The 16,625-nt window shown below is 43.8% G+C and overlaps 1 protein-coding gene across 1 annotated transcript in view; it reads right to left on the bottom strand.

The window, feature by feature from the left end:
- Nucleotides 1-224: 224 nt before the first annotated feature.
- Slc35d4 (solute carrier family 35 member D4) overlaps nucleotides 225-16,625 on the bottom strand; it is a 118,969-nt gene continuing 102,568 nt past the window's right edge. Inside the window, exons 14-15 of the mRNA XM_076836959.2 lie at nucleotides 10,582-10,646; nucleotides 225-2,507 (exon numbers count right to left, since the gene is read on the bottom strand). Of these exons, the coding sequence (XP_076693074.2) occupies nucleotides 2,447-2,507; nucleotides 10,582-10,646 (126 nt within the window). The 3' untranslated portion in view covers nucleotides 225-2,446. The remainder of the gene's footprint in view (nucleotides 2,508-10,581; nucleotides 10,647-16,625) is intronic.

Below are 16,625 nucleotides of genomic sequence, written 5' to 3'. Positions count from 1 at the left end.
CACAGGTCTAAAAGGGGCTGAATGTAACCTTCCCTCCTGGGAGAGAGGAGGCTCCAGTGTGGTAGGAGGAGGAGCCTGGGCTTGTGTTTACCATACTTCCCTCCCCCAGGGATACCAATAATGTTTTCTGCAGTAACCCCCTGCCAGAGACGAAGAGAAGAAAAAGAAAGGAAAATTACCAAGAAAATAAATGGTTTAATTTTTTAAATCTCCACATCAGATTGATTAGTAATAACGGACAACCACATAAAAAACATATTATTTATTTAAAACAACAAATAAACAAAACAAAACCCTCCAGCTTTTATTTGGGGCAACCAAGGACCAAGAGATTCAGGGGCCAAACAGGACATGAGGATGTGTGGGGTTACCCGGAGATTCCCTGTGAGAACCATGGCAGATGTGAGCTGGGGGGACTCTAGTGATCTGGGAAGGCCCTAGTCTCACAGACCGCTGGGCTCACCCTACATTCAGAGTTGAGATGTGGACTTGGGTGTGAAAGATGGTACTTACAGCTTGAAGAAAAAAGCCCAGTCACGGGGAAACAGAAGGAAAAACAGAAGGAAACTGGAGGAGACAGGAGGACATACTGAAAAAAAAACACCTTGTCCTCCACCTCTTGCTGGTGACAAAGAAAATACCTGAGGTTTTAAAAACAATATGACTTTGGAATATAAATAAATTTAAAAAATACATAACAAAAAACATCCTTGCTAGAGATTCTTAAAACAAAAAGAGTCTAAAATTTTCAGAAAAAAAAATTTGTGGTCCGTTCTGAAAATGGGACTGGACTTGCTAACTGTGTGGTTCTTTCTTGCCTGAAGAATCCCCATTTGCTTAAATGGCACTTGAAAAGACAGACATAAGATGACATTTGGATAGACGCCACTTTCTATAAGGAGAAAAGAGCTGGTCTCAGTGGTATAGAGTCTTATGGGAGCCAAAGAATAAAGAAAATTCTACAGCCAGATTTCCTATTTGAGTCTCAGTCTATAGAAAGTTTGACATCCCAGATGAAGAACAAAAGCAAACTGCAAACCAATATAGGAAAAGGTCATTCTGAACATTTTAACCTGAAATGAGAAGCAGAGACAAGGAAAAGACAAGGAACCGATTCTAAGGTACTCAAGTTCAAATACACAAATCCATTCCTATTTGTTTCATTATCTTTTTCTTTTTCCAACAAGTTGGAGAAAACATGCAGAAATAATGGCCATGGATGGGGCTGACTTCATTCTTCACAGGGCCAAGCTTGAACAAGGCACAGCTCCTGGTGTTGAAAAGGGCGGGGTTCTCCATCAATGATGTGGGTATCCAACACCACAGGCCTGCCCTCCTGCTGAAGAATGCTCCATGGTCATCTAAAAATGACCCAAACCCTCTGACAGAGCAGTAAAGTATTTTGAAAACTTATTATTAAAAAAAAAAATTCGTAATTTTTTTAAACCTTCTTAGTGGCTTCAGAATCAAGTGATCATTTCATATAAATTTGTTTCTTTTCTAGACGCAAGGTACAGTTTTAATACAATCTTTAATCTGGTCTGAAAAACATGCTTCAGTATTGGATGACTTGTAACAGTGTGCGCGTGTAAACGGATGTTCTATATTGTTCGTTTCACCTGCCAGGAAAGACATCCACCAGTATTTAAACCCCCTTCCCTCGGTTAGTCACCTAGTTACCAGCTTAACCCAACGGTGGGAAAAAAAAAAAAAAAGAGTACGCAGAAGTCAACACAACACACATCCTGACGAGTTTACAAGCATCAAGAGCAGTTTAGAAGCAGGAAATAAATAGAAACATCAACCACAAAAGGTCATCACTCATTCTAGATTTGAAGTGTCCTTTTGGCTTCCTACTTGGCCCGACCCCAGATAACCCACGTTTGCCCTGCCCCCAGTGGAGGCTCTTAGGAGGGAGCACGTCTCTCTGCACTTCTACATGGGTGGGTGTGGGCTCCAGCATAAGGAATGGACATTTCCAAAATGTAAAAACACAAAACAACATACACACACACATACAAAAAAAAAAAAAAATACCACAAAATAACCGTGGGCCCATGACCTCAAACTGAAAGCTGCAGGTCAGCCAAGGTGAGGGGAGCCATCATGGTGAAATCCTGTTCCTCCTGTTTCTGCAGAATTGGGTACAGCACAGTCAAGAGAGAGTCTCAAAATGGGAAGACATAACAAAGACCATTTCTCTGATGCAGCCTGGCGGGCTCTAGATAGTTCTCGTTGAGGCAGTGAGAAGTGGTGGGGCCTTTGCATTTTGCACCACCCAAACATTCAGCTTGGGCAGGGCACAAGCTCTGCCCACCTGGAGCCCTAGTGTGGTGTCACTGTCCTTGTGTTCTTCGTTCTGACCCTCTCAACAGGATGCGACGAGGTCAGGGCTCTGTGATTTCCAGCTGGTAATCTGTGAGTCTTCTTTTCCTGCCCATCTTTATCAGGAACCTTTCCGCTCTGAGAAAACAAGCAAGGCCTCTCCGAGTCCACCAAGCAGGAGGCTGCAAACAACGGCATGAGGTTAGCTTCTCACTCCTTGCAGATCACCCAAGCTTCCTTGGCCCCCACATAGAACAGGACGGGGGGCACCTTCTTCGGTCTGTGAGTGCAATTCTCATACCAGCCCAGACTGCCTTGCTTGTAGCTGGAGTCCAGGACCTATTTGCCACTCAGGGGCAAACCTCCATACAGCGAGGGAGGTGAGGGGGCTGGAAGACCAGCTTTAATACCTGCCCTCAGGGAAGGCAATGGTGTGTCCTGCTCCTCCTGACCAGCTCGGGCTCCCTGGAGGAAGCACACTAGATAGAAAGGCTTCCCACAGAGCCCTCAGGGGCTTTTTGCTAAAGAGGGCTGATGGCTATGAAATGATGCAGGGGTCCATAGTCTGATCATCGGTAAGGGGATACACAGTGAATCTCTGCATTTCATTTAGACTAACGGAACATTGAGAGGTGAACATGCAAATGGAGAATCATGAATTTTCCACCAGAAAGAAATATGGTCAGTGATTTGAAAATGAAGTAGTGTGAGGATGAAAGACAGTGAGGGAAAAAAAAAGAGTTGAATATTTTAACATGCCTAAAATTTAATACTTCCAAAGGTCTCTCCATTTTCTATTTTAAACTTCTCAGTAGACAATCTGGTGTCTGTCTGAATCCCCTGTCATTCTGGGCACTGGGCGGGGCCATCACCAAGGGATTATGATAGTCGGTCCCTGAGGGTGAAACACTCTACAGAGGAGCCAACCACTCTTTCAAAAAGGTGCTTTTCTTCCCTTTATCTCTATCCACACACCAGTCCTCTTGTGTGCTCATACACAACACACACACACACACACACACACACACACACACACACACACTTACTCTGATGACAACATCTTCATATTTCTTTTTTTTAATATTTATATTTTAGTTGTAGTTGGACATAATACCTTTATTTCACTTATTTATTTTTATGTAGTGCTGAGGATCGAACCCAGGGTCTCGCACATGTAAGGCGAGCGCTCCATCGCTGAGCCACAACCCCAGCCCAACACCTTCATATTTCTAACATGTTTGGGACGCTGAATATATCAAACACATGCAGGCTGCTCACAGTACATTCCCAGTAAAAAATGTCACCTATATGGGTGACTCTGATATCAACATAACTTGCACAATTTTACACTTCTAATACAAGAATAAGTTGACTATGGGTGAGAATGTAAACACAGTCAACTTAGGATCAGGCCAACCTGAGTTCAAGTTTTGGCTCAGGCATTTATTATCTATGTTGTCTTATTAAGCCTCAGTTCTTCCATCTGGACCACAGAGGCTGACCATTTCTAAAAGCTTCTGTGAGGCTTAGAAATAATATGCCTGAAGCAATCACCGCTGTGCTTGGCAACCATGGGCAATCAATAAATTATGAGAATAATAAGAGAATTTTCCTAATCAGTTCTGTTCCCAGAACAGCAATCCCCTTCCGTGGATCTCACAGCAGTCCAGCCACCCAACCTGAAGATGTCTAGTGATGGACATGTCCCGTTGTGTAAGCCAGCCTGTCACACTGGCCAGGAGCTCTGACACTGAACATGTGTGTCTCTAGGGAGGCACTGAGTTGGCTCTGGGGACTGACTGAGACATGACTCCGCCTCACACTGAACACAGCTGCATCTTTTAACCTCACCTGTGAGTCTAAGTCCTACTTTCTGAAGCAAGAGATAATAAATCTATTCCTTCATCACCCTGGAGATTGGGAAGACCCCCCGAGCCACCAGGACCCCCTCTCTCGACAAGGGCAGAGTGCATGTGGGTTAAGGAGCCAGTCACTGAGAGAGGGGTACAAGGGTGCTGCCCACTGGAACAACAGAGGGACAATGGAGATGGAGGGGAGGAGGGCAGGGGAGATGAGCACTGGGTTATCTTAAGCTCCAAGTGGGAATGTAATTTCCTACTGAAATCATATTATAAATACTGAGAATCCATCAATTTCCATTGGACTCACGATTGTGTGCCTGGAATCAGTATCTATGTTATGAATCAAATACTCCTCTGAGGACTTCACTCATCTACAGACATCATTTATAGGTTATTTCTGGGAGAAACTGTGGCCCGAGTTCCAAAAGACCCTATTTTGAAACACAACCCAAGTGTGAAGTTGGGAACCTGCTTGTCCCTTGTCTAGTTCAGGACCCTAGAAACTGGGGCAGGGAGCTCTGGGGTCTTTTCTCTTTGGAGAAGAGATAACAGGAAAGCGGAAGCTGTTCTCAGCCCACGCAGGCTTTCCTTCCAAAGACCAGGCTTTTCCTTTGAAGCAGATCTTCTGTTTCTCCTCAGTAGCCCCTTAGGATGGCCTGCAGCATCTCAAGTCTCCAGGCAAGTAGAGAGTCCCTGCAATCAGATGCCAAGGCTGTGTGCAGCCTGCATGGGTTTGGATGGCTTTTATTTCTGCAAATGTAACTGGGGGCTCAGTGTTTTATACACTTCCCACTAATCCTCCTAATCACCAGGGAGAAGACGGGGGCAGGCTGGCCCTCTGCCACCTGTCCTCCCACAGCCCGAGAACAATGCTGGAGTGTAACAACCCCATTTCATCCCTTTGGCGGAGTTACTTTACAAAACACCCAAGGAGCTTAGCAAGTGCAAAAATGAAAACAACCTCGTTTCGTTCACTGTGAAGTGAGCCAGGGAGGCCAGCTTTGATGTTGCTTTCTAAACGGCAGGAGAAGTGGACATGGGGTCCTGGATTCTTAATAGTATTACAACTATTTAAGTCAGAGCTTGACTGAACTGTTTGCAAATTTTATAATCCTCGTCATTCCTGAAACGAACACACTTCATGTAGCTAAGGCATAAACATCTGACATGTGGCCAGGAATAGCCACCACGAGCTGTTCTTTCAGGGGGCTATTTCAGCCCCTCCCCAGCCCTTCTCTCTTCTCCTATGGGGTACCAAGGGCCTCATCTCAATTTTACGTCTATATTGTGGTTATTCAGTTGATTCCTATTGAACCCAACAGACTGGATGGAGACCGTATCATTTGCTTGGCTGCAGGCCCAGCACCTAATGTGGCACCCAATAAATATTTATTCAGCAAATGATTGAATTATACTGGTTCTCCCAAATCCCATTTGTATTCCAAACTACTTTGCTTTTTCTCTCTTCCTTACTAAAATGTATCTGACTAATGTCCCATTCCCTCCGGGACTCAGTGAGTGACAGTTTATAATCTGATAAATTATGAGAAAACTTGAGATTAGGTAATGAGCAATAATGATTGAGAAAGCTCTACTTAGCATTTTTAAAGAGGAGGTTTTAAATTGTTTTTTTTATGTACCTTTATTTTGTTTATTTAGTTTTATGTGGTGCTGGGGATCAAACCCAGTGCCTCACATGTGCTAGGCAAGCATTCTACCACTGAGCTACAACCCCAGACCTCAAATTCTTAATTCAAATGGAAAATTGATAAATGTCAGACACCATGATTCTAATGGTATTTTGGTATGTGTTGGGGAAGCCCTTCTTGCCCCTAAATTCATTCTTCCTATGCAAAAGAGGTCCCCTAAAAACAAAGGGATGGGACATCTTTACTCCAAGATGATTTAAGATTATTTTTAAAAGATGCTTAGTGTTGGTGAGGTTTGCTTTAGGATGGAGTTTGAGCAATCTTCATGACTGGCACGCAGGTTCAATGAATAATGAGAGGAGGAGGGGGAAAAAAGAAGAAAAATTGTTTGTGGAATTCTTAGAATAAACACTTGGCATTTCCATTCTCGCCTTGTACCTAAACCATTCCAAAGATAAGGGTGACTTTCCTGGTCTAGAAAAGGGGGTTTAGAGAAGAGTCTCCACAACTAATTCTACTTGACAGGGATACTGCTCCCACATCAGAATATTTTCCTCTTGTATGTGAGAACCTCTTTTGCTGAAAGTTTAGAATAGAGGAAATCATTATTGATATATGCCATAAAACTGTTAATTAAAAACCAAATGATTAAATATAATCTTGATATTTAAATTACTGAGCTTGAACTAGATTGTTTTTATAATTAAAAACATGATAAATGGCTGGACAAGAACAGTTGCTTTTAATTAAAGACTGAAAATTGACCCACATGGGTTACTTAGGTTGGAAACTGTTCTTGGATACAATATGTATTCATTCAGCATGTACTTGGTGCTAAACTAGAGATATAAAGGTACATGAAAACCAGCCCTTCTCTGCTACAGTTGCTTGCAGCCTTATGGGTGGGACAAGTGTGCACACCTAGCTGTCACTCAGCACCACCTGTGCTTCCAGAGTGGGAGAGAGGTGCTACTAAGGACTTGACCCCTGAGCTGATCCAAATCTCTAATTAAGAGATGTGCAAATTTTGCAATTTGCTGAAATTTCAAATGGCATTTTCCCCACTCATTTCCATGAATCTTGAGGTCAACGATTCCCAAGGGGGGTGATTTTACTTCCCCAGGGAGCATGTCACAATGTCTAGACATTTTCCATTACGATTGAGGAGGTATTATTAGCATTTAGTGGGTTGAGGTTCAGCTTCGCTGCTAGACATCCTACAAGGCACAGGACAGCGTCCCCACAACAAAGAATCATCTAGCCTCAAATACCAGTGGTGTACAGAGTGAGAAACTCTACTTTGATGCAAAGTATTTTGTGCAACTAAGCTGCTATTCACCCAAGAAAGTGGATAATGACTCTGGACCCTTGCCAGAGTCAGGGATTAAGTTTACCTCTGTAGTCTCAGAGCCCAGCCCTGCAGTTGTGTGGCATGAATGAACATCCAAATGACTGGATACAGGATGTCAGCTGGAGCAGGTCCTTGGCCCCCAGGGGTGGTGAAGGTTGTGTAGAATTGGAGAGCACCTGGCCACATGCAAAGGCAGCTCTGCTATTCCAGCAATGCTCCTGTGAGCAAGAGCAGGCCCACATTAACTAACAGCTGTTCCACATTTTCAAAAGAATCTGGAAGGCTGGACTGGTATAAGAAAATCACCCAATTTCTAAATGTCGATGACTAAGTCAAAATTTGAAAAGCAAAACACAAGAAACTATAACTGTATAGGCAAATGCAGTAGGTTTAAAAAAAAAAAATAGGCCTGTCGCCCCTGCCTTGTGTGATTTCTGATGCGTCTAAACTCCCACACCACAATGATCAGCCCACCCCTCCGAGGACCTGAGAGATGGTCACTTAATTACACCTGAACAAGCCCAGTGCAGACACAATACAACTAGCTCTGTGCATGGCAGAAATGAGAATTACAGTCTGACACGCCCCTTCTGGTGGTTCACTTTGTGGTAGGAAAATTCTTTAAGGCTGAAAACACACCATTCTTAACCTCAAGAGTTTAAAAAAAAAAAAAAATCAGGAAATTCCAAAGTCAAGGTTCCTTTTGCAATAATCACACATGCTGCTTCCTTGATTTGGATACACACAGCATTTCTTTCCATTTTGTTTGGGGCATACCCTCAAGTTCACAGGATGTGAAACAGTCTAGAGACACAGCCTCTTGCAGACTAGAGCCTCTTTATATCCCGACTTAGCATTTCCTGGTCGCTGGTGAACTGTCTAACTCTTGTTTCTCACGCTCAGTTCAACACCTGTGTTTTTCTGGTTCATTCTGAAATTCTTTACAAAATATGATTGATTGAAGTATTATGTGTAAGAAAATCAAGAATTTAGACTAAGCCTGGTGCTGTGGTGCATGCCTATAATCCCAGCAACTCAGGAGGCTGAGGCAGGGCGATCATAAGTTCAAGGATAGCCCGGGCAACCTAGTGAGGCCCTGTCTCAAAATAAAAAAAACAAAAAGAGCTTGGGATGCAGTTCAGTGGTTAGGGCCCCTGGGTTCAATCTCCATTACCAAAAATCAAAACAAAATACCACCATGACTAATACCATGAAGGTTAAGGATACAGAAATTTGGAGAAGAGATTTAAGAATGTGCCAGGAGGCAAATGTTTTCTCCCTTGGATGTTGGGTTTGGGACATCAACCAGCCCACCATTTAATGTCATTTCTTTCCAAGTTAAGTGCAGAAGAAGAAAGAGGGAGCATGGATTAGAGGCTGATCCATAGCTCCAGCTTAAACTACTGAGTCTCACCATTGGCACCTCCCGCCCTTTTTTGCCTGGGTGAGAGGGCTAAGTCCTCCTATCCCTTGGTCTACATAAGCCTCTCTCTTCTGCATGAGGTTCAGTATCAAGCTAGTTCAGGCCTTTCTTCCAAGTACTCCTGTCTTCTCTCCCTCCTTCAGTCCGCATGCTCACTGAGCACTCAAACATTCTACCATGCCATGAATTAAGCTTTTGATTTTCCTTTTCATTGAATGCCCCTTGAGGGATGGATGATGTTTTATGCTTTTTAATGGCTTCCATATATGTTGCAGACAGCAGTCACACAATAAATACATGTAATTGATGGAATCATAGCTATCATATTCAAATTAAAATAAAAGATGATGAGACTTTTGTCCTAAAAATGCTACCCTGCACATTTATTTTGTTTCCTGATTCAGCCCTTAAGCAAGAATCAGAACTGTCTTGGCTTCAGTCATGATCCCTCTGTTCTGCTGTTAAATTATCTATATATCTCATATCCCATATCACTGCTATGGTTTGGACGAGGGATCCCACGGGACCACATGCTGAAGTCCTGGCTGCCAGTCTGGGGTGCTATTGGGAGGTGATGGGACCTGTAGGGGGGGGGCTATTGGGAGGAAGTGAGGTCATCAGGGATGTGTCCTTGAATGGGATTGTGGGCTCCAGTCCCTTCCCCTCTCTCTCTTTGCTTCCCAGCTGCCATGAGGTGAGCATCTCCCACCAACATATGCTCCCCACCATGATGTCCTGTGTCTTTATAGGCCCCAAAGCAATGGGCCCAAGCAACTGTGAACTGAAACCTCAAAACCCATGAGCCAAAATAAACCTTTTCTCCTTGTTAGCTGATCGATTCTGGTATTTGTTACAGTAACACCACCACTTGGGTGGGAAGAGGAACATCTAAGCCACCTTCCCTCATCCCTCCCTTATGAGATTCTACCTGGTGCACTGTCTATTCTGAAGGCAGGTCTGGGGTGCTTCTTAATCAGTTCTAGAAGGTTATGGGGCTTTGGACACACAGAGCTCTGGGTTTGAATCCTGGTCTAATCATCTTATGGTTATAGTATCCTTACCTTCAGTTTCTTCATCTTTTGAATGTGGATAATTTGAAGGAGTGTTGTAAAAGTGAACTAATAGTAAGGTAAAAATATTGGGAGCATAGTATTTGCTCAATAAATGTTTAGTTATTAAAAGAAAGAGGAGGAGAGAATAAGAGGAGGAGGAGGAGAATGGTACAGGAATATTTCCTAATTATTCTTTTCCTTTCATTTTTCTTCTTGGGGCAGGAAATGCTCCCCATTAGTGGCTCCTAAGAGAAATTTGGAATCACTTTTTCTTAGTGCTGTGAACCAAAATACTCATTTCTGTTAGTGTGGGATGGTTTAGATATGGCCTTGCCTTGGGCAAGGGAATGAGCATCTATGGACACCACAGAGGCAGCAATTTCTTACTTTAAAGAACAGTTCCTAGCTCATATTAGGCATGGGTAAATATCTAATTATTAAATAAGCCCTCCCAGGCCAAGGCCACACGAGATTCAAGTTCATCTCTTAGACTTACCCATCATGGTATTCCACAGGGCCACCAGTCCTGCCCCTCTCACTTCTCCCACAGGAATCTCCTACTGATGTTTAAAAATAACACTGCCGTTTCAGTGGCTTCGATAGCACCCAAAGCATCATTCAAGAAGCCCGGAGAGAAACCAGGATGCCATGGGTACACCCAGGCACCAGCGCCAGCTCCCACCAACCAGCACTGTGGTCCTGAGTCATGTATGAGAGTGATATATTCACTCTTCTGATTGTCAATTTACATATCAGTAAGAGTCTTCTATAACAAAAAAGCTTTTACTAATACAAGACTTACATTAGGATGGACACATACACCCAATACATACTCTTTCTTCCACATTTGAGCAAAAATTAGTATCCTGTTGAAAGTCAAACAACAAATTTGCATTTCCTTTCATTGCATAAGACTTACCATCCCACAATTGGACTGGTCAGGGTCACATCAAACAGTAATACTGATAGTCCAGCTGTGACCACCTGCAGAAAGAATTGCAACAAAAGATCACCAGAGCAGCAGGACTCTGGGAACCCCCAGAATCATTTTTCACAAGCTTACATCATATTATTTCACACCCCTTGACATGAGCCATGTCTTTCCATTTTGTGTCCTTTCCCCCCATACACCTCCTAGTCCCCAGCATTTAGTGTGACCTCTGAGCAAAGCGTTTGGAAAATGCTAAATCCTAGTCTGATTTGGAGGTGAGTAAAAAAAAGGCACACAGCCAACGTTCCTCATCTCACAAAAGGAGGATATTAACTATATTCATTTCCATCTTGCCTCATATATGGAATTCATCTCCAAGTTAAGGCTGCTCACTACCCTGTTCCCGAACACACATGTATCTGTCAATTTGCCTTGTCCATAGCACCATCTCTCTTTGCCACCTCCTCTAGTTCCATCTTCCTGGCCCATTACACATTATAAGATACCAGGAGCTTCCCAGGGAAGAGAGCAGTTAAATCATTAATTATCTGCAAGTATCAGAAGCCAAAGGAGAGAGAAGAGGTATCCCCACACCTCTCAGAGCTATAAATCCCAGAAAAGTCTCTTAGGAATGGCAGTTGTAGGACCCAGACTCCAGAGGTGCTTCTGAGCAACCGGCACAGAGATTATGTGTGAACCAATGATCCAACCTTGTCCACACTCGGAACAACTGCTTAAGACAAGCTGTTTCTTGCCTCCAGAATTCTGTATTCTGCAGGTCAAAACAGGTCCCATGAAGAAGGTGATCCTGAGGACCTGCTTTTTGCTGTAAGAGGAGGTGGGAAGTAGGCCATGTTGGAATGAGGGTCATTCATGCTGGAGACCCTAGGAAATGTCAACTACCCAACCCCCATGAGATTTGATGTGCTGCCCTAGAGGCCTCTTTAGGTCTCACGGATGGGAACAAGGCAAGAAGCAGATGGACAGAAGGAGGGAGCAGGTCTGGTGAACCCTCTCCTTACCCACTTAACATCTTTCATTTACTATCTTAGAAAGAAGTTTGGAACTAGAAACTCAAACCCTTCCGTATGTAAACTTTATGACATTTTTAACTTTCTGGTTTACCTGTTGGCCTCACATTCTGAGTTTTTGGTAAACTTTGTTTGCTCCCCTAATTGCTTTGGAGCAAAACCCTAGACCACCAGAAAAGATCTATGTACCATTTTCATGGACAAGAAAGTAGAAACCAGCTGGGTGCGGTAGTGCATGCCTGTAATCTCAGTGGCTCCAGGAGGCTGAGACGGCAGAATTGCAAGTTCAAAGCCAGCCTCAGCAACTTAGCAAGGCCCTAAGCAACTCAGTAAGACCCTGTCTCTAAATAAAATACAAAATAGGGCTGGGGATGTGGCTCAGTGGTCGAGTGCCCCTGAGTTCAATCCCTGGTACCCAGAAAAAAGAAAAAAACAAAGTAGAAACCAGATCAGAGGGACAACTGCAAAGTGGGACAAAAGGAAAGATTTCTCAAAGTGGGAAGTGAGTGGTGGGGATTTTTCCCCGCTTAAAGGACACGATGAATGACAGCTGTCCCTCATTCCTTCTTCTTCTTTTTAAAAATACAACATTTAACTTAGGAAATCTGCATCTATGGTCATAAGTGAGGCAGGGACAACACTGTGTTACCTTGCAAAGTGGTCATCTGGTTTTAGAAACAAGGCTACACTAAAGCACAGGAGTGAGTCCACCTGCTTCACTGTTTTCCTATAAAGGATAAAACATTCTTGAACATGAAAGTTGACCCTGATTCCAAGGCCCCTGGACCTGGAGATTCTAGTTGTGGTAGCCTTTAGGAGCCCAGTCAAGTCTTTTATTGCGTCTTAAAAGTTTTCCATGTATACGGTTTCCAAAAATGTATTTCATCTAGTTTCCCAATAGATTAGCATTTAGCCATTTGGAGACATGATTTTATAGTGTGTGTGCCTGCTTTCATTATGTTCCTTTTTATTCTTATTTTTATTGTCATTTTTTTCTCTCTTGTTTTTCCTTCCTTGGTCTTGACCCAAATTAACTACCTTGTCAATCCCTCTTTCCTTTTGCAACCTCTTGGACGTTTTCTGGAATGGTGCTAATTGAGATGCCCTTCCTGGCACTGAGGGGAAGAGTGCAGCCTACTGCTGGATGTCAGCGTGGTGGCAATGTGGTGTAAGGGAACGCTTCTCTACATCTGTGAAGGGCCCCCCGGCCACTTCTATTTCTTCACCACTATTGTCATTCCTTTGTCCATTTTTATCAACTACATGAGGCCCTTTTTTGCTCAGTTTCTCTTTTTTCCAGTTTTCTCCTTTTTGCCTCTTTCAGCCTGGGAAGAGGAACACCTCCCTTGCTCTGCCACACCCACAGCTTGGGGCTGGTGCCTCTGTCCCACAGGAGCTCCTTCAGCCTAGGAGGATTCCCGGCAGCCGTGACACAGGCCGCTGGCCTGCTTCTTCCTATTAACTGCACCATTTGCCAACAAAAACACATCTTCAAATTTTCAAACCAGTCCTGACTTGCAAACAAGATTGGTTTTGGTAAACCACGCTGGTGCCTGCACCATCTGCTCCTTCCTGGAAATGTTTGTGTAGCCTCCCGCCTTTCTCCTGAGCCATGTTCTAAAACTTCTTGGACATTTTTCTCTTTCAATGAGTGAGTCTGCTGCTGGCTGAGATGCTCAATGAAAGTCTTAGAAATAGGTGTGTCTTATTTCTGTCACAAATGTACAGTGAAGTTGTTTGCCTGGCAGAACCACCAGGCACTTGGACGTGCCACTCTTTCAGGAAGAACTGTCAGTTGCTTAGGCTTCTCCACTTGGCTCTCCTTTCCCCACCAGCCCTGACAGTCAGCCCTCCTTTTAGGGGCATTTTCTTTCTCTTTCTTCTTCTCCTCTCTTTTGCACAGAGTTACTGTAGTTTTACCAATTCACAAAAGTCAATTCTTAAGAAAGGGCATGCAGCAGGCAGCCATGCCTCTGAGCAAGGTCGACACTGGGCAGCCAGGTATCCTGGCTTACCCACTAAGAGAATTGCTCCCACACATCAACCTCACCAGTGCAAGGTTCAAATTCATGGCTCAGCAAAATGGCAGATTTCTGTGCACCATGAGCCTTCATTGGCCTAACTCAAAGTGCCATTGTTAACAATTTGGTCACATCAATGGTCCACTCCATTTCTAATTCCACCAGGGAGGAAAGAGAAGCCAGGAGAAGCTGAGTGGTCCAAGTCTGAGTGCAGAATGTTTCACACAAAGTTACCAAGGGGCAGAACCTGAGAGGTGGAAGGGACAGCCTTAGTTCATAAGTAGGATACTGTGGCCCAGAGATGGTGACTTGCTCCAGGAACCCTTCTGGTTTGCAACAGCAAGGGGTAGAACAAAGGCCTTGACCCCTAGGTTAACCTTTTCTCATAGCCAGGAACACAAGCAAGGACTCACACAAGTTCCACACTGCGTAAAAGGGAAGAACCCACTGAAAGTAGAAACTCAAATGGTTATTTGCACATCTGTGTTCATAACAGCATTATGTACAACAATCAGATGCAACCCAAGTGTCCACTGAGGGCTGGACAGACAGAATGTGGTACAGACATCTGACAGGATATGATTCAGCCAGAGAGAGAAAGGAGATTCTGAAATGTTACCAAACGGAGGAACCCTGAAGACACTGTGCTGAGTGAAATAAGCCAGTCACAGAAAGACAAAAACAGCTTCCAATTATATGAGGTACTTAGTCATCCAACTCAGAGAAACTCACAAAGACAAAGTTAAAGTTTGGGAAAAATACAAATTTATGGACATGGGTAGTAGATGCACAACAATATAATGCTAATGAACTGTCCATTTAAAAATGGTTAAGATAGTAAAATCTATGTTTATTTTAATACACACAGAGAATCTACTTCCTTCTCTCTGCCTGAATTCTTAATTCTTACTCACTCCCCCAACTTTGCCCGACTAAATCTCAAGGCTCCTCTCCAGGCTCCTCTGAAATAAGGACTCTTCAGAATTGCTATGGTTTGTCCCCCGAGCTCAGGTGGGAATTTAACCCCCAAAGTCACATGTCAATAGCAGCAAGAGGGTGGAAACTAAGTCCAGCTACAGTGTTTAGAGGTGGGGCCTTTGGGAAGTAGTTAGGAGTAGATAAGGTCATTAAGGTGGGAACCCATGACTATAATCCTAATGGCTCTATACAAAGAGGGAGAGAGACCAGACATAAACATGCATATTCCCCATCTGTTGCCATCTGAGGCCTTGTGCCACCTTGGGACTCTGCCAGCAAGAAGTTCAGCACTAGAACTACTGATGCCAGTGCAATGCCCTTGAACCTCCAAAACTATGAGCTAAATAAATGTTTTTTTCTTTACTTGCCTCAGGTATTTTGTTACAGTAACAAAAAATGGGTCCACCAGGAACCTTTCCCAAGTGCCCTGTTGCTTGACCTGTTCTCCCCCCCAGCATTTGTTCTCCCTGCCTGGGTGAGAGCCTCACAAACTGCCTACTGTTTTGTCTCCTTGTCACTGATGTGTTTACAAGTCGATCTCCCCTCCCCAGTCTGTGAACCTGAGGTCAAAGACATTAAACCATCCCAGCCTGGAGCTCAGTCGGTGTCTACTAAGGCTGGAAAGACTGAGAGCCACTACTGATCCCTCAGTCACCCACCCAAGAAACGGGCACAGTACTTTTGCTTGTTAGGAGGGTCGGCTCTGAGGGAGAGGTTCTCCAAGAGCTTAAAAACTTATAATTTGCTCTGAAACATATGTAGAAGCATGTCATTTCAACCCAGAAATAAAATTTCTTCTCATTTGGGGGAAAAAAACTTTAAACAGAGGGGTCAAATAGGAAGAGTCTACTTTTTCCTATTGGAAATACCTTGGGGTATTGGAATACTTTGTGTGTGTGTGTGTGTGTGTGTGTGTGTGTGTGTGTGAAGAGCATAACTTTAATTCCTAATTCCAAGCTCCTTGAAGGCAAGGTCACCAAATGCCAAATGGATCACAGAGCAGTACCAAGACCATGTATCCACAGAACTGATCCCAAGAGCTTCACTGCCCCTTCCACCAGTATTTGCCAAACGCTGGTTGCAGGAACGTATTGGTTTTGACATTTGTTTGTCTTGGGGGCTTCCTGAATGTCTCAGTTCATTTTCTGCTATAATAGAACATCATCAACGAGGCATTTAATAAAGAACAGAGACTCATTTGCTAAGGTTCTGGAGGCTGGGTGGTCTAAGAGCATGGCAGAAGCTTCTGGATATGGCCTTTATGGTGTGTCAAAACTCATAGAAGGGCAACAGAGCATGTGCAAGACAGAGAGAGGAAACTGGGCTGAGCTCGACTGTTTTTTAATTTTTTTTATTTTTTTTAGTTGTAGTTGGACACAATACCTTTATTTCACTTCTCTATTTTTATGTGGTGCTGAGGATTGGACCCAGCATGGGTGAGGTGGGTGCTCTACCACTGAGCCACAACCCCAGCCTCTCAACTGTTTTCAATCAGGAAACTATTTCCAAGACAACGGCTTTAATCCATTCATGGCAGAGCTCTTGTGATTTAATCATCTCTCAAAGATTGCCACTTGTTAATAATTGTTACAATGGCAATTAAATTTCAACTTGAGTTTGGAGGGGACAATCAAACCACAGCACTGAATGATCATCTGATTAGAGTACAAGGTCTCAAACAGGACCCTTTAGGGAGGAGCACTAAGGTTGGAACCACAGAAGGAGCCCTCAACCATTCCATACTCTCTCACTGCACCCCAGTCACCCAGGGACACCCAATCCACAGGATGGGACCCTGCTTTTATCCTGACTCCAGAGTTATACCAGTTTCCCTCTTAGCATTCCACACTTCACTCTGGTCTCCAATCTGGGAAGGGAGTTTCCAGCCTGCCTGGCTCTGGCCAGTCCTTGGCCTCTTAACTACAGCCTTGACTACACCTGAGTCATAGAACTGGTCTTCCAGAAGGGCTGATCAATGATGACTGGTGTCCTATTGTAACAA

Source organism: Callospermophilus lateralis, chromosome 17, assembly GCF_048772815.1.
Source record: "Callospermophilus lateralis isolate mCalLat2 chromosome 17, mCalLat2.hap1, whole genome shotgun sequence".
NCBI classification, from domain to species: domain Eukaryota; kingdom Metazoa; phylum Chordata; class Mammalia; order Rodentia; family Sciuridae; genus Callospermophilus; species Callospermophilus lateralis.
This window is presented reverse-complemented; position numbering and strand designations above follow the sequence as displayed.